General features: G+C 39.6%; 1 protein-coding gene across 4 annotated transcripts in view; it reads right to left on the reverse strand.

Moving 5' to 3' along the window:
• Nucleotides 1-27,246, reverse strand: part of DCC (DCC netrin 1 receptor) — a 1,222,872-nt gene extending 1,195,626 nt beyond the window's left edge. For all 4 annotated transcript variants that reach the window (XM_073006286.1, XM_037982936.2, XM_007973974.3 and 1 more), the window contains exon 1: nt 26,619-27,246. In XM_073006286.1, coding sequence (XP_072862387.1) covers nt 26,619-26,709 — 91 coding nt within the window. In that variant the 5' untranslated portion in view covers nt 26,710-27,246. The remainder of the gene's footprint in view (nt 1-26,618) is intronic.
• Between the last annotated feature and the right edge of the window lie 360 nt (nt 27,247-27,606).

Raw genomic sequence — 27,606 nt, forward strand, 5'->3', positions numbered from 1 at the left:
AAGACACTCAAAACATCACATTAGAAATGAAACAGATTGCACCTCATGACTACTCCTTCAAGGTAAATATGTATATTCAACTGTAGCCACAGGGTGTACAGCTGCACAAGTGATCATAAATTATTTTCCTATGCCTCTAGAAAAGAGCAGATTTAACCCAGTCTCAAACAGCAGGGTCTTTCTGAGTGGAAAAGGTCCAAAACCTGCAAAGTTCACACAACTACCATGGCCTGTGTGCTTATTAGTGGGTTCACAGATGTCACTATCTGGACTGGAACAACCCCTCCAAACAAAAAGGAGGCAGGTACAAAGGCTTTCTGATCAATACCTCTGTAACTCCGAGCAGCATGGAAGAGCCTCAGTGGCAGAAAGAATACCTGTGATTCCCACAGTACGGCATCACACTTGCAGACTTGCCTATGTACAGCCAATTTCAACTCCTTCCCTCAGTGCAAATTTCCTGTTTGTTCTCAAAGGACTGCTTCAGATTCTCTGCACCCCATCAAAGTTCTTAGAGGTAACCTGTGCTAACTGGGTGAAGTAGCCATACTTAGGGACTAGATTAGCTAAACCAGCCAAAGACAGAACACAAACACCATCATCAGTATTGAGACAAGAAGATTGGCTCTGCTGAGAAAAGCCGATAAATAACAGGAAGACAAGGGCAACAGGGACTCAAAGTAAATATTCAGAGAAGTTGAGATTAGGTCAAATCTCCCAGTGTCCTTCCAAAGAGGAGATCCCATTATTATATAATTAGTATTAATATTTTAAACATAGACGTTTATAGGAGGAAAGTCAGGAGTCAACATAAACAGATTAAGCACATGCTAAAATCTCTCCTCCTTCATATACCTAAAATTGAAAGGCATTACAAAGGTTGTAAAATGCATAAAATTTAAGTAATATATAGAGTTGTAAGAAGCTATATTCTAAGAACAATTCCATAAAGTGATGCCTTAAGTTCTAAACACAGGTGTGTGATCAAGATATAAGAGCCTAGAACAGGGGTCAGCAAACTATGGACTGCAGGTTAAGACTAGACCATTTTTATAAATAATTATTTATTGGAACAAAGCCATACTCATTTATTTATGTATGGCTGTTTTGTGCTACTATGGCAAAGTTGGGCAGCTGCCTCAGAGATTGTGTGACTTTTGAAACCTAAAATATTAACTATCTGACCCTTTATAGAATAATTCTGCTAATCACTCATCTGTAGCAATACTGTAAGTGTTGAAAAATTAGCACGTCCACCCAGCATAAGTAATATCTGACTACAGTAGAGAAGGAGGACTTAGTTGCAAACCAATTTAGCATCCCATTGCTGCATCCCTCCTCCCCACTCAGCTTTGCTCAGTAATCTTTCCTTCATGGCAATACTCTCCCCTCATACCTCAGACCATAAACCCCACCCAAGCAATTGGTGTTAGTACTCCCAAGATTCCCATTGTTGTATGTGTTAAGATAGAGAAAAAGAGAATTCCTTTTTCCAGAGATATTAGTACAATTTTAATTAAATTTTAATTCCTTTAATAAGTAATCATGGTTAGTTGTTTATCTTTTTCATTAAATAGTAATCAATGATCATGTCTGTTGCGCACTACTATATCTCCCTTGCCTCCATAGTTGATAAATGAGAGCATTAGTTAATGAAATACAAAAACGAGAAAAGTCTTATGGTCAATCACTGCTGCGAAGGATAACACTAACCCTTGACATTTGCAAAGCACTCCTCTTCCAAACATTCAAGCATTAAACATCATCATCTCATTAATCTTCTCAAGATCAGAGAGTAAGGAAGATGACAAGGAGACAAGTTTAAACATACCATATGATAGTGAAGAAACCTCTAGATATTTTCCAACTTAATCTATTTTCTAACACATCCTTCTATTTTTTTTTTTTTTTTGGTCTCATAAAATGTACTGTGTTCAGCCAAAAGCATGGCATTAGTAAATGTGATTTATTTCTTTTAAACTTTATTCATCTTTAGAGTTTTCTGGTGTGACAAAAAAGGCATAAGTCCCCCAACATAAGTCTCTGAAGGGAAAATAAAGTGGGAGCAGTAGGTGAAAAGGATCACCCAAAACACTTATTCAGTCTCATGACCAAGGACTGTTTTGCTCATCAAAGACAATGGTCACTGACTTTACCATGCCACCTCCTCACTGTCTCTAAGCCTGCCCTTCCTGGCCCACTTCCACTCATACTAAGAAGGGCAAAACCAGGATCAATGAGTAAGCAACAGGTGAGAAGAGTAGAACATAAAGTTCAAGAATAATTAATCCAAAAATAATTTAAGGCAGAGGCATAATAAGGCCATGGAACCTGCCGTTGGAGGTATTAAGGAGGAAGCCAGAAGATCTTTCAGAGGACTGTTATGTAATAAATGTTTTCCTCACCAGAAGATGAATCTAGCAGATTTCTAAGTTCCCTCCCAACTACTCTTACAAAACTTTTATCTTTTAATTGCATTCAGAATAGATGGCTAAGGTTTTTTAAGTTATGCCAGTATATGCAATATAATTTATTTGCTATTAAGAATAAACACATGCAATGTTTATCAAAATTTTAACAGTAATTAACTTTGAGTCATGTAACGATGAGTGATTTATATTTTTTTATATACCTGTGTAAATGCTTTCTTCATTGAACATATTTACTTTGGTAAATAAGATAATAAAAGTTTTAAAAATCTTTATAGGAATCATAGAACCAATCATCACATAATACACAATTTATTCTATGAACATTTCTCAGGTCACAAAGACATTTAGTGTTGTCTCTACAGAACAGAGTAAAAAAAGATGCATAGTATTTAAATGTCAAACATATTTAAGCATCAGTGTGGTGGAGACTCCTGACTTTGCCTTCTTTGGGAGCTGCAGTTTTCACTGATGGCCATGAGAGGGTGACTCAAGGAACACCAACCTGCTTAGGCATCAGTCTCAGGGAGCCAGAGAAGCACAGAAGGCACCTGGGCCATGGGCGCCATGTTGTGCAGTGTAGATGGCAGACTAAAGAGCTAAAGGGTGTCAGGGTGTCCCCGGACTGGGTGAGAGTATATCTGGCCCTCCAAAGTCACTAAGAAAAAAGCCAATGTTGATATCTTAGAAGGACTTTTAGGAGCTGATTGGCATAGTTACTCACCAATCAAAATGGAGGAAGCAGGACATATTGGGAGACCCTGAACAGCAAATATTTACCAACCAGTGAGTACGTATGTTAATATTTCAGCAATTTGAACATCCATAATGCTTCCTGTTGGCTGAACACTGAAAATGGCTTAAATATATATTTTTTAATTGACCAGTAGAGCCTAGTTCTCCTTTTGAGACTTGTGCCCTTCCTTAGAGCTATAACATCCCCTGCTCTCAAACTTTCTGAGAACTACATCTTTGCCTGACATATATCCCCAGTGATAAAGCCTTCTGAGTCAAAGAAGACATGGCCAGAAGCAAAGAGCAAGAGAGGTGTCATGTCCAAGACACAACTAATGTGAATCTCTTAGGGGAAGGAAGTGTGCTATATTCTTCATCAGCTACATGATATGTGAGAAAGGAGAAATGAGGGATTCTGAAGGGTGACCTCGTGAACCTGATTGGCACTTCCATGTTCTCATATCAAAATATAAGAGCACTAGAAATAGAAACAGAACCAATCAATTACATAATTTCATTAATTAGTCTGAGCTGAACCTGGTCTGAATACAGACTTCTTGATGAGCTGAGTCTCCTATGTGATGGAAAACCAACAAAGTATATCCCTAGAAAGGTGTTTATAGGCTGGATGCAGTGGCTCAGGTCTGTATAGGGAAGGGGAGGGGAGGGGAGGGGAGGCAAGGGGAGGCGAGGGGAGGCGAGGCGAGGCGAGGCGAGGGGAGGGGAGGGAAGGGGGAAGGAAAAGGAAAGAAAGAAAGAGAGAGAGAGAGAAAAGAAAGAAAGAAAAAGAAAGAAAGGAAAGAAAGAAAGAAAGAAAGAAAGGAAGGAAGGAAGGAAGGAAGGAAGGAAGGAAGGAAGGAAGGAAGGAAGGAAGGAAGGAAGGAAGGAAGGAAGGAAGATGGATGTTTATAATGCAGCCCAAGTAAGTAAATGCTCTTTAGGTTTATGGCAGGAGGAGGGGAGTGGGGTGGGGGGGGTTAAAAGAAAAAAGAGAAATTTTGTTTGATTCTGCTCCCACTCTCAACCTGCCTATAGGGAGATGATTCAGCTTTTCTTCTTCAATATTTATGATTCCAAAGTTCTATTTTTTAAGGTTCCTCTGATATTCTTGGTTTGAAGAGTTAATAACCCAAAACAGAAACTCATAGATTTTAGAAGCTAAGGGAAAAAAATAAAACTATAGGCTACAAGATAAAATCTATTATAGCGTTCAAATTTTATAACCCTCCCTTATCTTCACCTTAAGAACTGATGAAAGATTACTTGATGCAAATTGGACAGGTCCTATACTTATCCCTGATCTTTTTGTTTCTAACTGGGCCACCAACCAATGCTGGTGGTCATAGGGCATAAAGAGATAGATATATGAGGTCTTGGCATAAATTCAAGAAAGAAATTGACTGTTTATCAAGTAAGTCCTGTGACTTCCCAGCTCCAGGTGGGGGACATAACCATCAAATCTGGATCTGTGGAAAGCACAAATGGTTGGATAAATGGAGCTAACATACCTGATAACCATCATTCACTCATTCATGGGAATGGCCAGATGTCTGGAAACAGGACTGCCATCCTTGAAGAAAGGAGCTCAAGGACTGGTCTTTTCCTTCAAGCAACTCATGGTTCATTTGGTGTATACGAATTAGCAAAATAACATCAAGCCATGCATAATTAACAGCCAGTTACTCGAATAGAACACACAATTATTCCAATCAATGTGGTCTTTAGTGCCTTGGGACTTCAGAAGTATGGATGAGAATGTGTGCCATGACCTAAACGTAGAGAATAGATGTGATCCAGCCCTTGGACAGTTATTCTGGTCTTGACACTGTTTAATGAGCACAACACTCACACCTTTGGAGGAAATTTAGAAGCCACGTGAATGAGCTGTGGTGATACTGGTTCCTTGCCTGCACATCATTGCTAATTCATGAGTAACTCACAGCTCTTAGAATATGGTAGCAATTTGAGTAGGAAACATGCTATTACTAGAATGATATGTCTCAAACTTTGACTTGCATACCCATCACCTGGGCATCTTGTTAAAATGTAGATTTGAATTCAGTAAATTTTGGATGAAGCCTGAGTTTCTGCATTTCTAATATGCTGTCATGTGATATGGAGGTTGGCTGGCCCACAGGTTGCACTTTAGAGGCAAGGTTCAAGAGAGCAGTTGAACATTTTGGAGGTATTGGAACTAATGTTTTTAGAAGACAGGCGTGCCTAGCACGTGCCTCTCGTGAAAGGTGATCTGTTTTATAGAGACCATTTTCATCTTAATTATGTCTTGTTGTCTAAATAACAAAGCAAATATTTGAGGGTTTTTTTTCCCACGATATTCCTTTTTACTTATTTGGTAGAAAGAAAACACAATTCAGTATCTTAATGCAATGAAAAAATAAACATTAACTTTCCACAAATTTCACAGTAATTGTGCGGCAGGTAGAGAAAGAGACAAAAAAGACTGAACAAAACAAATAAATTGTGGTTTACTATGAAGTGATGGGATTATGGAACAATTTCCTTTTCAAACTCACACATTTATGTAATATTTGAATATTTATAATAAGCATATATGTCTTTTTAGGTAGAAATTATAACAAAGATAAGGATAGAAATATATATTAAAGTTTGAGAAGGCCAGGTTTTTGTCTCAACGTGACTGTCAGCTTCATCACCCTGAAAGCATCACTTGGTGCTGCTGTGACCTCATGTGAGACAAATTAGGCAACTTAGCACACTCTAAAACTGATAAATAATAGGATAGAATAGATGAGTTTAAAACTGGAAGTTTGAGGATTAGTTGACTTTTACTGTGCATTCATAGATGGGTCCACTTACACACCTCCAATCATGAGTAAAAACAATGCATTCTTACTAGCAGTCCCAAACTGGTCCTTTCCTTTCCAATAGTTGCCAAACAATAAAACGATTCAAGAACTAAACATTTGTATCCAATTTCACTTTTGGCTTAGTTAAGCAAAATTGTCCTCCCCAGAAAAGACTTTCACTGTTTTTAAAACAAGTTTCTTTGCTGAAATGGCTCTTTTCATAAAATCACACAACAGTTTCTGATATTTTTAAATAATGCACCATCTCTTTAAGAGAAAATTGGGTTATTGATTAATTGATTATATGCTGCTTACAAATGCCAACTTAAGCACAAGTAAGGAGACACTATTGAATGTTCATAACTCAAAGCCTGCAAGACCATGCTACATGGTTGCATTATTACCGTCTCCTATTTTAATGAAGACATAGCACAGCACTTTGTTGGCCTAATTTACACAATACATCAAAACTATGCGAAATTCCCTTATACTACAATGGGAGAGAAATTGCAGCACATATGTGAATCACAGAGTTCAGTTGGCTTGTTAAGGTAAGGCATTAGCATTCTAAAACTGTATTTGGAATGTTAGTCTTTTATAAGGTGGCAGTGGATTTCTTCTTCAGAGGAAATTAAAGTACACGAAGGTGTCTTATAACTTGTTAGTGAAAACTGTGACATTTGAAAATGATTAACAGAAAATTGAATTTTTATTATATACTCAATAATCTAGAAGTGTCTAAATAATAAATGGTTCCCAGAAAAAGATCCCTCATTTAGAGAGGAGAATAACAATAACAAAAATAAAACAACATTGCAGGAGTTAATGTGACTTGCAAAAAAATAAAAAGCAATAGTGTAATAATTACCCACAATAATAAAAATAACAACAATAGTGTAATAGCTACAACATCTATTTATCTAGGAGTTATAGCATAGACTTAATTAAGGACATGTGCTATGGAGCAGGATTTAAATCATAAGTTTGCAATTTACTAGCATGGAGGCACGGAAAACATTGGCCAACTTTTTGGTGTCTCACTTTTCCTATCTGTAAAAGGACACAATATTAGTTCCTCTCTCACTGTTTAACTGTGAGGAAAAAATAATATAGGAACATATAGCAGTTTGAACTGAGTATTGCCTGTGACTGAAACCGCACTACAGTGTTTTAAAATCAAACAGAGGTTTACTTTGTAGCATAACAAGAAGTCTAGAAAGAAACAACCCCAAGATAGTATAGCCACCCCAAGGAAATCACCATGGACTCAAGCTTCTCCTCATTTCCTTCTTATTGTTCATAATAGATGATGTAACACAGGATGACTACTTCAATTTCAGGCATCATTCCTACTTTCCAGAGAAAGAAGGAAACAATAAGGAGGAAGGGAGTGGTGATTAGGACAGGAGAGTAAGCTTACTCTGAAATCCCCGGTAGTGTCCTGATTACCATGCCAATCACCAGAACTTGTCACCTGACTATCCCTAGCTGCAAGGGAGTCTGATAAATCAAGTCTTTGAGCTGGCACATTGCTACTTAAAATGGGATATTCTTCTGTATTAAATACAAAAATGGGTGGGCAATAAATATTTCATAAGCAATATCTACCATATCACTTCAAACCATACAATTTCACAAATATTAGCCATTATTATTATTCTACATTTTTGTACCACATGTGTACCTCAATTCCAATGAAACAGACTAGGGTGTATATTCTAAAAACATAGACATCTCTCTGCAGTAACTCATTTATGTAGGGGAAATTTAAATACTACTTAAGGAAGAAGTTCCATTGGTGGCTTGGAGACAGAAAGGCTAAAGACAGGGAATAGGAAATGCAACAACTGTCCCCAGATCAGCCCTTTTCCTACTGAATCTAAGTCGTATGGAGAGAAAAGTTACAGACCCTAGTTAAATGAATTGTTGTCATGGAGGATTTTATAAAACAGAAGACACAAGCAGTATGATAGAGTTTAACAGGGAGAGAATCAGCGTTAGGACACTCTTGTCAGTAGACTTAGTAATGATGCTTGGGCACTGGAAATGTTCTAGAGCACTGATGCTGCAGCAGCAATCTACCAGAGGAGCAGGATGGCTGGCAAGAGGCAAGAGACAGTGGCTGCCTGGAGACATGAAAGCCAGCAAGCATACCAGACTTCCAGACATGTGAAGGTGCCTAGCAGAAGATAACTGGTTTGTGACATAGCTCTTAGGACTCCTAGAAACATGTAAGGAAAGCATTGCAGGATGCCAAAGACTAGTTTTAGAGGGTGGAGAGTATCAGTAACAATGAGGAGTAATTTTGTTTATGTTCATGTTGATTTAAATAGCCGGGCTAATAGAATACCAGTAGAGTCATGCTAGTGCTCACTGCCTGTTGAGCAGTGGTGATATGGTAAATATGGTACTATGGTAAATAATTTACATGACTTTTCTGAAATGATTTTATAAGTACTCTCTGAATTAAGTGTTGTTTTCGTACTTTACAGATGAAGAAACAAAGGCACAAAAGAGGCGGAATATCTTGTCCTTGTTCTCTCAATTAGAAAGTTGTAGGCCTGGGATCTAAACCCAAGTTCACGTGAGTCCAGATCATCCCCTGAGCTCAAAGACTATCTGAATAAGTAGACAGCCACCATTATTAATTTTTAGGGACAATGCACAGCCAAGTGGTTTTCAAGTGAAGTGTATGTAAGAATCACCTAGAGAGCTTGTTAAAAGTGCTGTTTCCTATCCCCTCATTGTCCATCCAGGGACTCTGATTCTGGAGGTATGAGGCAAAGCCAGCATATTTGTATTTTAAAACACCCACAAGTGGTGTTGATGTGATCACACTTTGAGAAACATGCAGGGATACTAAGGGTTACTGAAACATCGTCTGTAATTCTCAGAATAACCATACAAGAGTGCCATTCTGATCCTTAAAGAGGAAAACACAAGTTTAGTGGAATCAGTGCTCTGCTTGGTGTCCCACTCTTATCAAACATGAGAGTACTTTTTACAGTTAAACTTTTTTTATAGAGCTGTTTTAGATTGACAGATACATGGTGAAGAGTGTACAAAGTTCTGATTTACCCCACACCAAGTTTCCGCATTATTAACAATTTACACTAACATGGCACATTTATAAAAATCAGTGAATCAATATTGATACATTATTATTAACTAATGTCCATACTTTAGAATGTATTTCATTTTTTCCTGAAGTCCTTTTTCTGCTCCTGGATCCCACCAAGGATAACACATCACAGTTTGTCCTAATCCTCTTCCTTCTGACAGTTTCACGCACTTTCTTTAATTTTAAAGACTTAGATCATTTTGAGGAATACGGTCAGGTGTTTGTAGAATCTCAAACGGGGTTTGTCTATTCTTTTTCTCATTGTAAGACTGGGGTTACAGATTTGGAAAAGGAAGATCACAGAGGTAAAATGCCATCCTCATCACATCATATCAGGGGGTACATGCTATCAACATGACTTATCACTACTGCTGCTGATGACCTTGATCACCTGGTTGAGGTAGTATTTGTCAGATATATATTTTTTTTTTTGAGAGTGAGTCTCGCTCTATTGCCCAGGCTGGAGTGCAGTGGTGTGATCTCAGCTTACTGCAAGCTCTGCCTCACGAGTTCACACCATTCTCCTGCCTCAGCCTCCCAAGTAGCTGGGACTACAGGCACCCGCCACCATGCCCAGCTAATTTATTTTTGTATTTTTAGTAGAGACAGGGTTTCACCATGTTAGCCAGGATGGTCTCGATCTCCTGACCTCATGATCTGCCTACCTCGGCTGATTTTTCTACTGTAGTTAACTTCCTCCCCTCCCCCTTGTATACTGTACTCTTTGGAAGGAAGTCACTAAGCATAGCCCACACTTAAAAGAATATGGGTTGTACTCTATCCACTCTTTGAGAGTGGAATATATATATTTGGAATTCTTCTGCATAGAGGATTTATCTAAGTCTCTTCCCTTTATTTATTCAATTATTTATTTATATCAGTATGTACTCATGAATATTTATTTTATATTTTGGGTTATAATAGGAAACTAGTTGATTGATTTTCTTGCTCAAATTATTGCAGCTTTGACCATTGAGAGCTCTTTCAGTTAGGTTCTGTGTCCCTTTCACATACTCTATCGTTGTGGGTTTTTCATTTTTTTCAAAAATTTCTTCCTTTCTGGCACTCCAAGATGCTCCAGCCTTATCTTGTATATTTTCTGCATAAGTCCCAGAAGCAGCTATTTCCCTGAGGAGCTCTGGTTTCTTTTATCGGAGAATGGTATTAGAAATCAAGATCTGAGTGTTAGGTGGCATTTTTTAGTACATGCATTTTAGGGGAACAAAAGAATAGAATGTCCTGCTTTTGGAAAGTGTCCAATATGTACTGGTGAGTACAAGGGTTAAGCCAGATTCAGAAGCAGTGGCTCACACCTATAATCCCAGCACTTTGGGAGGCTGAGGTGGACATTTCACCTGACATCAGGAGTTCAAGACCAGCCTGGCCAATATGGCGAAACCCTGTCTCTACTAAAAATACAAAAAATTAGCCGGATGTGGTGGGAGGTGCCTGTAATCCCAGCTACTCAGGAGGCTGAGGCAGGAGAATTGCTTGAACCCAGGAGGCAGAGGTTGTAGTGAGCTAAAATCACATCACTGTACTCCAGCCTCGGTGACAGAGTGAGACTGTGACTCAAAAAAAAAAAAAAAAAAAAAAAAAAAAAAAAGATTTAGGTTTTCCATCCAGAACAGGTAACTTCTGTGTGATCTTAAACAAATAACTGGCCACAAGTCTCATAACCTCACAAAAAACCCATATGAGATAAATTAGCCATTTTGTCCTCTTAATAGAGGTATTGAGAGATGAATATAGATAAAAGATTCAAAAGCCATTGGAAGACAGAAAGTCTCAGATAAGCATGGAACAATATCATAATAATTTGTCAATTATTAATTATCATAACCTCATATGACTGTGTACTTTGGAAGAAAGAACAAAAGAAGAGCTATTTAAGTTGCAAATTTTGAGCTGAGCTACCTGCCCTTTGGCTGCAAAATGTACAGAAGATCTTTGATGAACTAGCTAATACCCTTTATGCATTAGTAATACAGGGTTTTGGCATCCTGAACCAAAGTTTTCTATACATTTTGAAGCTGGGCTGAAAGAAAAAAAGATGAAAACATTAATTTCCAGCACAGACTTATTTCAGTAGTGCAGGAGCCTAAATATGCTTTCTCAGCTACTAGATTTCCAAGTTCAAAATGCAGTATGTGATGGCATCTGTCCTTCCCTGAGCTTCTGAGAGCTCCTTAAAACTATTAGGAAAAGCCCTACAGGTAAAGCCTCTTTATTTTAAAATTACATTATGTATGCCACCAAAGTTACTTCTTAGATTATCTTGTCACATCTCTCTTCCTTTTTCTCCTAGCCTTATCATAAATCTGCTTGAGAAAAGGCTAGGGACCAGGGAAGTCATTGCTGGTGAAGAGATCTGCTGCCTGGGCTGAGCAGCCCTCTGCAGTGAAGTACCGCCATCATTTCTTTTTCTTTTTTGTCTTCCAAAGCCTGAACATGTAAAGAACAGTGTCCACATAAAGTCAGGTCCCATGTGGGTAAGGTCTTCCAATTACCTTACCTATCAGACTAAATCCCTCTGCATTCTGGAAGGCTTTCTGATCATGTTTTATTTCCCTCCTCTAACTGCACCTCTCACTCATTTGGTCTTAATAATACAATAATACATTGCCTTGTGATTCTGCTCATCATTTTTTTTTCTTACACATTTAAACTGCCTAGGTCTTATTCCTCCAACCACTTGGTTCACTAACAACAACAGAGGCAGTGTGTTTATATGCTGTTTAAATACACCATAGGAGCTAACAAATATGATATATCAAACATTACCTTTAAAAACATCTGTTGAATGAACAAATAAAAATAGAAACAGTTTAGTGTTCGATATGTGCCAAAGACTGTGACAATCCTTGAGTGTAATGTTTTTCAAAAATGTCATCCATTCATCAATGGCTTTCCAAATTTTACAAATGAGGACGCTGAATCTTAGCGAGAGTCATACAGCTAAATCTTGGTAGAGCTAAGATTTGCACCCACGTGTGCATAATAATGTTTCATGGAACTTGTTCTTAGATTTGTGGTTTAGAGACTCACCTAGCTTCTCTGGGCCCCCGAGTTCTCATCAGTAGAAAAGGGTCTTCTCAAACACCTGCTGAGGTCCTTTTCTGCCTGATTAGTGCTTTGAAACACAAGAAATTTTGTCCTTTTCATTCTATGTGCTTTTTAAAAATCTCCATCATCTTGTCTTGACTTCTACTGACTTCTACAAAAATAACACTTTAATGCTTTGACTCACCCAAGTCTTCAGGAATGGTTCTCTGAAGGCAAACACAGAGTCTATCCCTGGGATTATTATGTAGGAAATAATTATTCACCTACTTTATCTTGTTCCATTTTCATATATGCGAGTTGACAAATACCCTATATGCATTTGTAACAGGGCTTAAAGAGATAGCAAATTCTATAGACTTTATACATTTACATTTTGCTATTTCCAGAATTTCCTCAATTTTGAATTTCTCACAAACACTCTGAAATGCTGCCAACAAAATTATTAATAATGGCACGCAAAGGAAAAATCAGGCAAAAGAAGGGGAGAGAGAAAAAGAAAACAGAATAAACCTCTTGGTAAGTAAAAACTGAGTAACCCTGAAATTTTTATATGCTGAACTGAACTTTGTGAAGCTCATGTAGAAAGAAACTTCAGATTTCATGCAAATTTGAGAATAATCATTGTATAAAAATCAATTTGGTAATGAGTATTTATTGAATAATTAATATGTATTCAGCACTGTACTAGACACAGTGGAACACAGAAGTACTAGACATGACTTCTCCAATAAATACATTATCTTATTATGTCCAAAAGATAACCTGATTCAAAAATGAGTTCTCTGACAGTGCTTTGACCAAGGAGTTGGTTAAAAAAAAAACCTTTGGTTTTGGACATCAAGTTTGACTTTGCCAAAAGATTAGAGAGTAAGTTCTCCATGACCTAGATATCATGGCTAATATACAAGTTGCTTCTAAACCTCCAACCAGATACTCATCTTTCCTGGACTATTAGAACATCCCCTCATAATAGGTCTTGCTACCATTCTCTAATTGTTTCCTCATAGGGCTAACAGTGTGTTATCTAAAATGTCATTTCCCTGCTGAAAATCTTTCAGGGTTCTTTCTACTCCCCTCCCCATGATAGGTACCAAATTAGGGGTGACAAACCATTCCAGTTTACCTGAGGCTGTCCTACTGTTAGCACTGAAAGTCTTTCTTCCTGTAAAACTCCTCAGTCCCAGGCACATGAGAATGATCCGTCACTCAATCACTACTTCAGTAACTAAGTCTAGAGCAATGACGCTTTCTCTTTCTCCTATTACTTGCTGTATGTCCCACTCTTTCTGCCTAGGATTTTGTTCTCTCTCTTTCCTTAATTTTGTCTTAAAGATTTATTAAATTATCTTTCCTAAGCTATAGTGTATAAAATGCATGTTTCGCTGAGAGGCAGTTCACCCCCCTATAAATAGAATTTTACTCTAGGCAGGGAGAGAAAACAGCAGCCTTACATAACCTTTCACAAAAGCCCTACTCATTTACTACCAGGACCAGAGAAGGGCCTACAGTTCACGAGCTAAGCAGAAACCTCTCTCCCCAGGAGGAACACTAGTGATTTTCATTCAAATTGATCCAATCTGCGCAGCTGAGCCCCCACGTTCTCTTCTTGTAGACTCTGATTTGAAGCACGCCAGTTAAAGCTGTTCTCTCTGCCAGGCAGTGGAGAGCAAAAGCTTCAAAACCCTCAACTGAGCTTTCTGCCTGTAAAGCTTTACTCTTCTTCAAAAACCTCTGTTACACCCCTTCTCCTCTGCCACAGAGGCTCAGGCAAATGAGCACTTGGTCTGTTTTATGCCCTGAAGACCATTCCCAATCAAAAGGCAAAGTTCAGTATGGGGTCACCCCCATCAGGGTCTCACTTTGAGCATGTGTGTGCTCTCAGCATCAGACTTGAGACACAGAGTAAAGAGGGAGGAGGGGGGCCCAGGGCCTCAATATCCCTTTCAAGTGTCTTTCTTTTTCCCTGTGTCTGAGCATTTTTAAGGAGGAAAGAGAGTTGAAGGAGGGAAAAATATAGAATGAAAACCAGCAGACCATTGTAAAATGTACCTTCTTGAGTATTGATGAGAAAAGAAGGGAAAAGGCAGATGGAACACACAAAGAGCATTTTCAAGGGCTTGTTATCTCAAGGAAAATGAAATGTGTCATGGTCTCCATGAAATATATTAGCCACTAAACCACAAACCAGAAGACTCTTTGATGTTGGCATAGTTTGCCATTATAAGACCAACTCCTGAAGCCAAAGCATGCCACAGATGTTTCAAGCTAAGACTAAACTAGTGTAGTAGGGGCAGTTTCCCATTGACTAGATGATTGCTTACAATTGTGAAGAATAGAGGCAAGGATCACCTCCCTATCTGACACTTTCAATCATCTAAGGCAGTGTTCCTCAGTCATTTGGGATTCTAATTGAGCATGTCTGGGTGCGGCCTGAGGTTTTTGCATTTCTTATAGGCTCCCAGGTGATACAAATACCTTGATTCCTGGACTGCACACTTTGAGTAGAAAGACCCTAGGACACTGATTCTCAAACATGACTGCATGTTGAAATCACCATCGGAGATTTTAGAATACTTGTGCCTGGGCCCCATCTCCAAGACTCTAAATTAATTGGTATGAAGAAGGGCTGGGTACTGACACAGAATTAAGATGAGAGCCACTCCTCCCCAGAGAAGACCCTCAGGATCAATTATATCTAGTACTACACATTAACCAAGCAAGTATTAGCTTCTAGGTGCACCTGCTGAGTAGATGATGGGTCTGTAGAAAATGGACATGGTCAACCAGGGAAGAGTTAATAGGGGAGGATGCTTTGGATGGAGAATCCACAGGAAGTGTGTTATAGGCTGCCAAGTTTGATCAGTATTGCATTGTATCAGATCTAACTTAGCTGGACCTATGAGCCTCTAAATCAAGCAAAGTCATAGGACCAGGGCCCACTAAACCATGACATGATTGATTTCAAAATTGCCATTGGAGTCTGACTAACTTAATTTATTTTTAAGTCTTTAAAATCACAACAATAAAATTGAGGTGGGTTCTAGAATGACTGGCCTGTGCCTGTGAAATTTTCTATTTGTAAGGATTATCTCAGAATAAATGTAGCCCGTACTAACATATTATTAACAATAGCTAGCATTTATGAAATACTTATTATAAGTCAGGCATTGGAATAAATATTTTATATAGCTAATTACTGGAGTAATTTTTATCTCCAATTTACAGCTGGGAAGCAGAGGTTGATTTTGTGTCCATTTTACAGGTGGGAAAGTTGAGGTCCAGTGAGTTTAAGGATCTCAATCAAACCCAATAGCTGGGATGCTTTTTCCCCTAGGCTATGCCTCCTCTTATCAAGACCAAAGACCACAGGACTGTGTAGCAACAATCTTTGCAACATCCAGTGGCAGATGGTAGGTTGATTCAAGTGGTACAGTAGTTCAAGGCCTGGTGACATGGAAAGGTTGCAAGCTCAATGACTTCTAAACGAGCTGTAACTGAAAGCAAAGAGAACACTCATTCACATTTTTAAGAAATAATAATGGGCATAAAATGCATAGAAAAGGATCATATCGAGAAAATAATCTGTAACAATTCCAAAAAATTTAGGTTCAGTTTTTCTTTTTTGTTTACTAAACACATTCAGGCACACATTTTGAAGGAGGCCACAGGAACAAGAAATGTCCATGGCAATTCTATTTTTATAGAAAAGGTGAAGTTTTGTTTCCCTCTGTTCAGTGATAGCTTTCAAAGGAGAAATGACTTATTACCAAGTTAAATGATAATTACTTCGACTTTTCTAGCTCTCTACACTTTTCAAACTCCCTCTCTCAGTTGCATACGGCCGTAACACCTCATAAGGTATCTCTAAACATATAGGACAGATAGGTTCATAAATTCACATCTAATAGAAAAATCAAGGAAAAGGTGGCCTATGTAGTTTGCTGAAATTTTTGAATCATTGTACTGAGATTAGGAAAGATCCTTGATAAGAACTCATTTGAATTCATTCCATCATTATCTACCAAGTACATGTAGCTACTACCGGAGAGAGATAATCCCAAAGTTTTCTCCAGTCTTAGCTAAACCATTTTTATGTTTAGCTCTCGTGGCCCTGGGTACAACTATCTTGGAATTCACAACCTTTCCTCCCACTGTGGGGCCTTTGCGCTCACTTTTTAAAATCTGATATTCTCTCCTTTGCCCCTCTCAAACATCCCCTTCTTAACTCATTCTTCAGGTGTAAACTCAGTCACACTTTCTCATGGAAGCTGTCTTTGATCTACTGTCTGAGACCCCCCCCCCCTACAGTATTTTCTTTCTTAAAGCCTTATCTCATTTGGAATTGTAGGTTTGTTAATATATGTATTTGATTAGCATGTTTATCTCACTGGGCTCTAAGCTCCATTACCACCTTAACACAACACCTGGAACATTCAAGAAAAATGGGAAGAAAGAGTCATGAAAGTCTGGGAATGTTTTCATAGCAACAGGCTACCAGATCTGTAGGCAAAACCGTAATATCCTCATTCTTACCATACCAATACTTTGGTTTAAACATGATTGACAACTCTAAACTCCCTTGCCTTTTTTTTGGTCCAATCAATTTAAGGATACAAGGATGAATGAATTGACTCTGTCAGTCAATCTGGCTAATTTATATTAATATATTATGAGTTTTTAAAAATTTATATTTAAGTTCTGGAATACATGTGCAGAAAGTGCAGATTTGTTACATAGGTATACATGTGCCATGGTGCTTTGCTGCACCCATCAACCTGTCATTTATTTCTCCTAATGCTATCCCTCCCCTAGCCCCCCACCCCCTGATAGGCCCCGGTGTGTGATGATGTTCCCCTCCCTGTGTCCCTGCATTCTCACTGTTCAACTCCCACTTATGAGTGAGAACATGCGGTGTTTGGTTTTCTGTTCCTGTGTTAGTTTGCTGAGAATGATGGTTTCCAGCTTCATCCATGTCCCTGCAAAGGCTGGTTCAACATACGCAAATCAATAAACGTAATCCATCACATAAACAGAACCAATGACAAGAACCACATGAAAAGCAGAACTGTTTGTGTCCCTTTTTAGTGAGTACTTTGTTCTGCCTTGTATCCTACCTACCTCTGTGTGTGCCTGCCACCTTCACTGAAGGAAAAGCCCCTGCAGGGCAGAAACACATCTAAACTTTTATTCATCTCTTTGTAACCCTTGATAAAGGCTCAGTAACTACGATATTATCTTCAATGAATACTTGGTCTTATTTGGTCCTTATAATATCTCAATGATTTTATCAGGTATGGATAGTACTACCTGAAAACTGATAACACAAATTTTGAGAGACCATGTGTGTGTCTATGGCTGTACAATAAGCTAAAGATGATGTTGAATTTATATTTTATAATGTATGACTTGGGAGAGCTTACTTAGAAGAGCACATTAGAGTTAGGCCCCTTGATTACAAGAAAGATATAAACAAACTAGAGGGAGTTAAAGTAAGAAGACTAAACATGATTAAGCTTCTGGAGAGGTATGAGAAAAAATCAAATGAACTAAATATTTACAGTCTGGTTAAGTAAAGACCAAATAGGGAGGCAAGAGTGATTTATAGCTCGAATTATTTAACACATTTTAGCCCAGAAGAGGCAGTGTCACTGAAAGGGGTACGCAGGAATCAAAAGCCAGATGACAAGAGTGATGGGAAGAACATTTAGAACAGGACTATCTCAGTTGAATTGTAAAATAAATTTTTAACAGCAAGACTGATATGCTGCTGAAAACTTCCCCAAGGGAAACAGTCACCAAACCATCCCTGGAGATGCCTCAAACCAGAGAAAATAACCAGAAATTGTCCTGCAGGGAACAGCTCTGCCCAGACATTAAACATGAAAGGAAAAGCTTTGCAGATTTTTCTCTCTAATTTATATTCTTCTGGGATCCCATGAGGCTGAAAAAAGATGCAGGAACAATGGATTGAGGACTCTGGGTGCAGAGGGTTTGCTTAGATGTCTCAGCCTTGGCTTACATCTCTAATGAGTCTGCACAGAAGGCAATACACTATAGAGGCCTCTGCAAGTACATCTGAGGCTTTATTTCATTCAGGGATCTTCATTAGCCTGTCCCATGGGAGCAGGTGAAACAATTATAAACCCAAACAGAAATTGGGGTGGGGGCTGGTGCACAAAGCACATGTGTTTGTTTGAAACCCACAGTCATATATGCCATAAATGTAACAATGATATCGGGCCTATGTATTTTACCATGTTGGAAATATACCCAAATTCAAATGATCATATTAAGATTTTTAACTCAGATTTGGTATCTACCATTGCTACTCTGTGATTCAGTTATCCTTTAGTTCCATTATATTCAGGGGATTCATAATGGAATGAGCCTCAAATTAAGCCTGGCATCCCAGCATCCTGCTTCCCTGTAAATGATTCTCTATAAAGACACAATAAACAGGATAAGGCAGGATACTAACATGGCAGGACTTGCTCTGGGTAATCAATAATGTTACAGTGACTAAGAATCTCTTTTCAACTCAAAATCAGTGTACATTTTGCGAAGGTGCTTAAATAAAGCCTGGGCCAGAGTCAACATGATATAGTATCAGGTGACAACTTCCTGAGCATTAGACTACTGATAACATCTGTGCCTAAAAGCAAAGGGTTGCTTAGTGGAAGAAACAGAATAACTACCAATAATATTAATGTCTAAAAGCAAATGGTTGCTCAGTTGAAGAAACAGAATCATAGAACTGTCTTGCTGAAATCACAGATAGCTAACAAATTAATGGAAAAAATGTTCAGACTTATAAGCAATCAGGGGAATGCAAATTACACCCACAATGAGAAGTTACCAGATGAGCGCAAATTAAGCATAGAAAATACCAAGTGTTGACAGAGGCATGAAGCAAAGAAGCTTTCATCTGCCCCTGGTGGGGATTTCAATAACTGCAGCATGTGTTTGCCTTCTGGAAGTAAAGATATCCTTCTATGACTCAGCAATTCCACTCCTAGGTATGCACCTTAAACATGGTGGCAAATTTGTGCTGGTGGACCTGCACCAGAATGTTCATGCCAACTTTACTAGCAATAGCAAAAAACTGAATTTCAAAATCCATCAAGAGTAGATTAAATAAGCTATGGTTAATTAATATCATGAAGTATTATACGCCAGAGCAAGTGACTGAAATACAGCAATATGAATCCACGTAGATGAAACTCAAATACTTAATGTTCAGCAAAAATGTAAGTCAGAGAATATATACATTATATTTATTTTATTACTATTAAGAACAGCCAAAGTAAAGTAACATGTTAAGATGTATACATATGTGGAAAAACTGTACAAAAGGTAAGGGATTAAAACAAAAATCAGAAAACTGCTAGTGGGTACATGGGTATTTGTTATTATTACATTCTTATTATTGTTATCACTTTCATGAATTGTATTATTAATTATACCAAACACTATATATATATAGTATAGTTCATAATTTAAATAAATTATATAATGTTGAAACTAATAATGTAACTAGAATTGATCTAGTCCATATTCTCATTTAATAAGGAAAAATATGTTGTACAAAGTACAAATGACATCCAAATTAATATCAGATGCTACAGAATCATTAGTTAAAACTAATTAGATATTCCTCTAATGAAGGATTCAATTGCTGTTTTCTAATCTCCTCTCCTACTTTAAACACAACCCCAACAAAATTTAGTTCCCTATGTCTTAGCATCAAAACTAAAAGAGAGAACTGCTTTGAGGAAGTTTTATACAGGGAGGAGTTTCAGCTGAACACAAGATGTAGACAAAATATATTTTATACCCAGAGATGAAACTCAACAAGAGTAATAGTCCACGGTCAATTGATGGGAAAAATAAACAGTTCTGTATGATGCAATGCCTTCAAAAATTATCCCTATAAAATCACATAATACTATAATGAAGTCATAGTGATGTATTGTATCTATTAAGAACAGGTTAAATTATGTTCTACATACTTTTAAAGAGGCAGCTAAGTGAGTGGAGAAATATTTCTAAAAGACTATAGAAAAATAAATAAAATCTTAAAATGTTGTGATTTGAGTTAAAAACATTTATATTAACTGCTTAACTCCTTTTTTCTCTCATAAAAATGTAAACGCAGGTGTAAGAACATTGTAGATGGTCCAGAATAATGTTGTTTTGACAAGCTCTCTTATCAGGACACAACTCACTAACCAGTTGGTATTTTCATCAGATCACATCCTAAAGATTCAGTTAATTCAGTGGAACATGTTTGTCCTAGATACTCTTAGGAGTAACCTTCAGGCAAGAACCAATATTTAAAGGATGAACCAGGAAGAAATCTCCAAATTGCAATAAATACTCCTGTTAAGTTTCATCATAATAACCACAAATGGTCTTAAAGGGGCTTCCTCCCTGGAGGGCAATGGTGAAATGAATGAGCAAGATAAAAGTCAAAACATTTGGATCAGTGAAATTAAGCTAAAGTATATCATGAAGTAGAAGTAGATCATAGGCACTGGGCTCGTGGAATTTACTAGAAAAGAGAAACATTCCTACCCAAGTCATGCCATAAGAATCACCTTAAAAATATGATCAATAAATATGGAATGATTTGTGTGTTTCCTACTTGAACTTTTCCCCCCAAGAAATGAAAGCTACGAATAATATGGTTGTTTGGAACTATTAATAAAACAGCAATATGCACTGGTATTGCCACTGGCAAATTCCCATCGATATTGAAAAAGAAGGCATATTCAATCTTACGCATTATTATGTATTTCTAAACCACATCATTGGGACAAAGCTCAGGTATTTCTAAACTACCAAAGAAAACACTTTTATTTAATAGTTGAATTAAACGGGTTTAGTTGTTAAACCTCAGGCTACAATTTGTCAAATAACTTTGGAGCACTACAATAATTTTGATCATCAGTCAGCCACCCTGTATTTCTCCATGTTAGTATGGTGTTAAACCAGAGAAACATAAGATAAGGAATTAACATTCTGGAATGAGAGAAATAAAGTGTGGTACTAAATTGTGTTTCGTTTACCTGAGTGCTGCAATTATAAAGATGCATAATAATTTACATTTTATTTTTTGCTATTACCTATTTGGCGTATGCAACTTGTAATTCTATCTTGCACATTTTTTATTGGTCTGCAGGGAAAATAATCTGGATTGCTCATCCTTTCTTCTTGACAAGTTTAACATTGGCTTTCCTTGAGATCTTGTTTTGAAGAACAATATCTTAAATACATTGGGTCAGTGCCAAGCTACTGATACTATGATACTACGGTACTACTAAGAAATGTTTTTTAATCTGAAAAGTAGTAACTTTGAAAAATGTTAAAGTTCTATTATTCCAACCTGGTAACACCATTTTGAGAAAAAATAGCATAACTAGGTTGTCATAACCTATTATCTTGTAGAGCTCACTCCTGTGTCTTCTTAAAGATTGTGAGCACTAGAACTTCAATAATAATGGCCGAGAGGCCACAGGTTAGAGCCTCTTAAGAAAACAACACTATTTAACTGTATTTAAAGTACAGTTTAACTCTCCAGCAAAAGCAGCATGCATGAACACTTAAAAATTTATTTTTAAGGCAAATCTCCGTGACCTTGCAAAGTGTAACACAGCATGTTAAACGTGGTGCCTGTGGGTCCCAGCCTTGGTTTCAGAGTGAGAAAGGCTTTCTTGGGCTGCATCAAGGGAGGCAGTATTGATGCCACCCCTCTTAGAAATGAGAGTTTCGATTCCTTAGAAACAAGCTGGAAAGAAGCAAGCAGCCCACAGCAGGCTGCTGAAAAATTCACTGGACATTGTGTTGATATTTAATTGAGTGTCTATCAATCATGAGTCAGTGAGATTCCAAGCTATGATTCCTTAAGACATAACTGTTGTGACAACTCGTGAAACTCTTAAATTTTCCTCCAGAGCATTATAAGGAAGGAATGGAAAAAGAGGGGGGAAAAGACCTGATGTTTACATTTTATGAATTGTAAATGTGCATAGTATTTGCTATTCCTCCTTAAGGAGTACAGTACTTTTCCAGAACCAAGTGACTTTTTATCTTTATTTAATTAATGAAGTAATTTCACGGGTTTATGACATTATTCTATGGCCTCAGGCAAAGCTAAGATTTCTTGAAATTTATGTGTATAGTTCATCTAAGAGATTATCATCTCAGATTAATCCTTCAAAAATGTACAGCTGGGTAACAAATACCAAAACAGAGCAATGTGTTCCCAATTTGGTGCAAGTTTCTGATAGCAGTGTGGGCCGGAAACTTCCTATGGAAAGTAGGAAGATCTCTAATCAGGCAAGAACTCATTCTCCAGTGAAATCACAAGTGCCCTTATGTGATTAGAGCTATCATAATTCACACCAAAGTCATATATTTGAAGGAGAAGGTATGAGGCGGTGGAAATCCTCCTCCTTCTTTGTGTGTGGATGTGGACATTGAATATTAATTTTAAAGAAATACCCTAAAACAACTACATTCTTTTTGAATAGAGTTGTCTTTACTGGTAGAATCAAGAAGAAAAACTTTCATATGCAAAGTTTAGGATGGCAAATTCTCCAAAGATAGTAAGAACACTTACTTTAAAATGTAATCTTAGGGCACAGTCTCCCATGCCAAGAAATATTCTGTTCAGAAACTTCAGCACTGCTTTTAAACATGCGGCACCAGGTAAAGTGTTTTGTCTGGAAGTCAAAATTTAAATCAGGGCTCATTTCCAAATGGCAGTGATCATACTAGATGACCCTACTACGTACAGCAGCAAACATTCCAGGAGCATATCATATGCATTTGAAGAATCCCAGACCGTTAGATTTATGAAACTGGAAGTGAGAAATGTTTCCTCTCATTAAAGATGCTTTTGAGATAACGGAGTTGCCGGAATTCCTTTAGAAGATGCAGTATCACAACTTCCTTCTCTAAAAACGAGTAAAAATATCCCCGCCTGCCCACCAAAAAATCACCTCCCCATATATCTTGTCAAGCATCCCATTGGTTTAGGAAACCATACTACAGCCTGCAACTACCCTGTACTCCAGGAGAAACTTTCAGCAGAGCTTCATTCAGGAATTTAGATAGGATTAAAGCTCTTCCTCTTCAATGAAAACAATAAAGAAGTTTGCTGACAGGTTAACTTGCCAGAGAATAAATTTAAGTCATATACACTGAGAAGTTATAAATCTCTTCCCAGAAAAAAAAAAATGCCTATCAGCATCTCAAGCCAGGCTAGCTTTTAAGAGCATTAAAGCAAAGGCACTAAGCCTAATATATTCACATATAACATATATGGTGGCCGTTTCACATGCTTTATAACTCAGAGGGCAGCTGCTGCTGTGTGGGGAAATGGACACTGACAGGTCACTGGTGATTTATACTGCGGCACTCAAAGAGGAGTGGACGGCCAGCCTACCCCGAGCCCTCAGGCTCTGCCATACTCCCGCCACTCAAAAGCAAACCCACATGGGGGCATCTGATCTGCTTTGGTTGGGGGAATAAGAAGAAGTCGCCTAGGGAGAGCAACCAGCCTCATTTCAGCATATCCAGACTACATTAAACACTCACAGATTTTTTTCAATGCAATGGAACCCAAACATGGATGAAGAATTAATTAATATGTATACCTCATTTTTCACTCATTAACATCCAACATCTAAAATTGTTATCTTACCTGAGATCCCCTGAGACTTTATATGGTTCCTGCACCTGTGGCTCATATCAAATATATAAGGAGATGAAATCTTACAGAAGTAAACTAAAAAGTCACCATCCTCCTTCCCCAACATCAAGTCCTCACTCTCCACTGACACTGTTCAGGGCTGTCCTTTGTTAAATCATCACAGTTTCATACAAATCTACAGTAGCTTCAGACTTTACCTAGAAAGTGAGAAAAGGCCCAGTGCTATTGTGATAGTCTCCATAATCCTTTGTTACCAATCAATAAAGTCTTTAAAACACCCTGCTGAATGGGAATCTCATTGCCAGTAAACTAGACACTTGGCCTTATTAAGGGCACCTCCTACTGGTCCTTTTATAGAGTGAACTATGCTTTCTTATTGTAAGTTTCCTGCCATGTTCCTAAATGGGGGAAATTATTACTAGGAGAAAGAAGTGATACTCAGATTAATGAGCAAAGGCCAGAGTGATGTGAATTGGCAATATCATAAAAGTGCACCATCCACTTTCCTGCGAACTGCACAAACTGCATCACAACTCACTTGCAAATAACAGATATGGATTTAGAAGTGTAGATAAGTTTAAAGATTTAGATCCATTAGCCTATCCACCAACATAACCCATGTGTGTGTGTGTGTGTGTGTGTATCCCTTCTTTACATCTGCTTTTTCAAGCATAGATCTGTCTGTTGAGGAGGAAATTAAAATTAAACATGGCCCTGACTCTCTGGACAAGAAACATAAACAAGTGAAAAGAGAATATTTAATTAATTTAGACATTCATAAAACGTACATAAATTTATCTCTATTAATCTACCCCCACCCTATGCCAGACAAAAGTCACTTGAGAAATAGCTTTAAACTACTGTCGTGTAATTGACATCATTGTTCATTTTTGTACAGCTTGCTTCATGCAGTGCATTCAGCTAGCACCTTTCAGGCCAGCAGTCCCGCTGTTAGCCAGACTTTCTACCCAGTGAGGGATGCCCCTTGAACTTCCCCTTTCCCGTGGGCAAACTGCCATAGAAAGCCCAAGTCAATCTTCTGGGCAGAAGGAGGGTCCTCCTCGCAGCAGCCTCTATCATTTTAGGGTCTCGAGGAGGGAATTTAAAACAGACATCTATTCATTACTGCGGAGATGCGCTCCCCCCCGCCCCCCGCCCCCACGCCCACCTTTCGCGAGAGTAATTGTTGAGGACAAAGCTCCGGGAGAGAAGAGCCGGGGGAGGAGGGGACCGGCCCGAGAGCCGAGAGGGAGGGAGGGAGCACCAGCGACTAAGCGCGTGGATGCGGGTACGCGCTCATCACACGAGCGCGCGTACACACACACACACACACACACACACACACACCCTTCCTGCCTGCTCTCTCTGTCTCGGGCCAAAGGAGGATGAGGAGCTGAGTCCGAATGCAAGCGCAGATTCCTGCCTGCGTGCGGCCGCGCCAGGCTTTGGGGAGCCTCGGGCTGCCTCGGCGCTTGACTGAATCCTTCGCGACCGTGAGAGGCGCATTTTCCACTCACGTTCGCAACCCTTGGCCATGCAGCACTTAGCAGAGACGAGAAAGCCGGAGCTGCGGGCTCCGGGGAGCTTGGGGGCTTGGCCGCGATTTCTGTGCCATTCCCTATTAATTTCCCAGGCACGAACTGGGGAGCTCCTACTCAACGCCAGGTCTCTGCCTGAGCCTCTTTTTCCTTTGGATTTGGAAAAAGGTCGTTTCCGAAAGGATCTGAATGCTCAGCCAGCCGCTCTCCTCTCCTTTGCCAGGCCCGCTCCCTGTACCCCAGTGCCCATCGACACTTGTGGTGAGGTCCCGCAAAACAAGTGGACCTTATCAGAAGTCATTTGGCTCTTTTCTATTCTTTTGGCCGTCGAAGCCGCCAGCTCCGTATTCGGAGATTACAGCAGCCCTGATCAGCCTTCAGGTCCCTCTTTCTCCTGCTCTAGCCCAATCCAATCCCCAAACAGTTTTGCCATTTTTAATTAGAAACTGAGCTTGGCAAGTGCCAGGGCCAGGGGGCCGGTTCTCTGGAATATCAATCATTTGGAGTTTGGAGGTGTCCTGGAGCTATATGGAGACTCAGCTTGCAAACTACATTCACCGTTAAAAAATAAAACAAAATTAAACACGCCCTCCTCCTTGGCAACTCTGTGCCTCCTTCAGTACCGGGATCCCCTCCTTGGAAGTACCAAAACATATTAGCTGTCCCTTTCCCGATTCTCAATCACCAAGTCCAAAAATCCAAACCAAAAGGAGATGTATTCACACACCAACGACTCAGCCCCACCATCTACATTCTGCGCAGACATCCTCAAAGCCCCTGCACGTCCTTCTTGCCTGCCCCTGTTGCCCCAATCCTCCCCACTTGATAGGTTTCTGAGGCTTTAAGGATACAACCCAGTTCCTTTCAACGATATCCCCACCACCTGCCCCAGCCCGCCGGCTCTCCAAACCAACGCAAGTATTTGCAGAGGCAAAAATGCGTGAAGCATCGGATTTTAAAACAGCGAAGGGGTGCCCCTAGCACCCAGCCCCACCATCATCCGCCCCCAGGGAAGAAAAAAACACTTCTATCTTTTATCATCGGTGAGGAAATGGGGGGGGCGGCAGCGCAAGCGCCAAATCTCTTGCTATCCCCCACCTCAATTCTACTACTCGCCAAATGAGATGAGAAAGGAAGTGGGGTACGGAAGGGGGTGCGACGAGAAGAAAGGAAAGAACCACTTACCGGTTACTTGAAGATGCGCGCTGAGCAAGGAAGCTCCGAAGAGTACAAAAGCCAGCTTGGGTACCCAAACACATCCAAGACTATTCTCCATATTTCAGCCAACACCTTCGGGGCCAGGGGTCGTGGGCAGCGACAGCACTCACACACATGCACTCACACACGCATGCACACATGCACACACACGCGCCGAGCCCCTTCGGCTTCCTCCTCCTCCTCCTCGTCCTCTTCCTCCACCTCTTTCTCCACCTCCCCTGTGCCTCTGCTGCCTTCGAAGCCTTTTTCCTTGTCCACTGACAGAATCAGCAGCAAAAGCAGGCAGCAAAAAGTTCCATTCGGTCCAAGAGATCCCGAGCCCCGGTAAAACCTTGGAAAACTAACTCAAGGAAACGGAGGGAGCCAGAGGAGGGAAGACAGCTCTCTGAGGGGCTCGCAAGTCATCAATAAACCACATCCAGGAGGGACCAAGAGGAGATGGAAGGCAATCCTGTGGCCGGGCTGTGCATTAAAAGGTTGAGGCTGGTTCCATGTCGTCGGTTGGGTAAAGTTGAAGAGACAATTCCGCGCGAGAGCTGGAGATGCTGCTGGTTTTTCTTCCAAGAGCCGAGGGGACCCAGGGAGGAGAGGCGGGGTGGGGTGGGGGGACTGCGGGGTGGAGCGCTCTCACTTGTTACTGGGGTGTCCGCCAGTGGTGTGCGAGCTGGGAGTTGGAACCGTACTACACATTGATCCGGAGAAGTGGAGGGCTGGAAGGGAAAATGTGGAGACTGGAGGGAAAGGAACTGGATCAGGCAAAGATTCCACGGGAAGGGGGTGGGGGCACAGAGACTATGGCTTAGGGAAAAAAGAGCGGACGGAGGAGGCTTCCAGCAGCTGCATTCGCCTGGTCTACGTATCAATGCGCAGGGATGCCCTCTGTGGGCAAAGCGTGGGAAGTCACTTTTGTCAATGGAGCCTGCGAACATCCTGAGCGTCTGGAGGTTTTGCAGCG

Source organism: Chlorocebus sabaeus, chromosome 18 (genome assembly GCF_047675955.1).
Source record: "Chlorocebus sabaeus isolate Y175 chromosome 18, mChlSab1.0.hap1, whole genome shotgun sequence".
NCBI classification, from domain to species: Eukaryota; Metazoa; Chordata; class Mammalia; order Primates; family Cercopithecidae; genus Chlorocebus; species Chlorocebus sabaeus.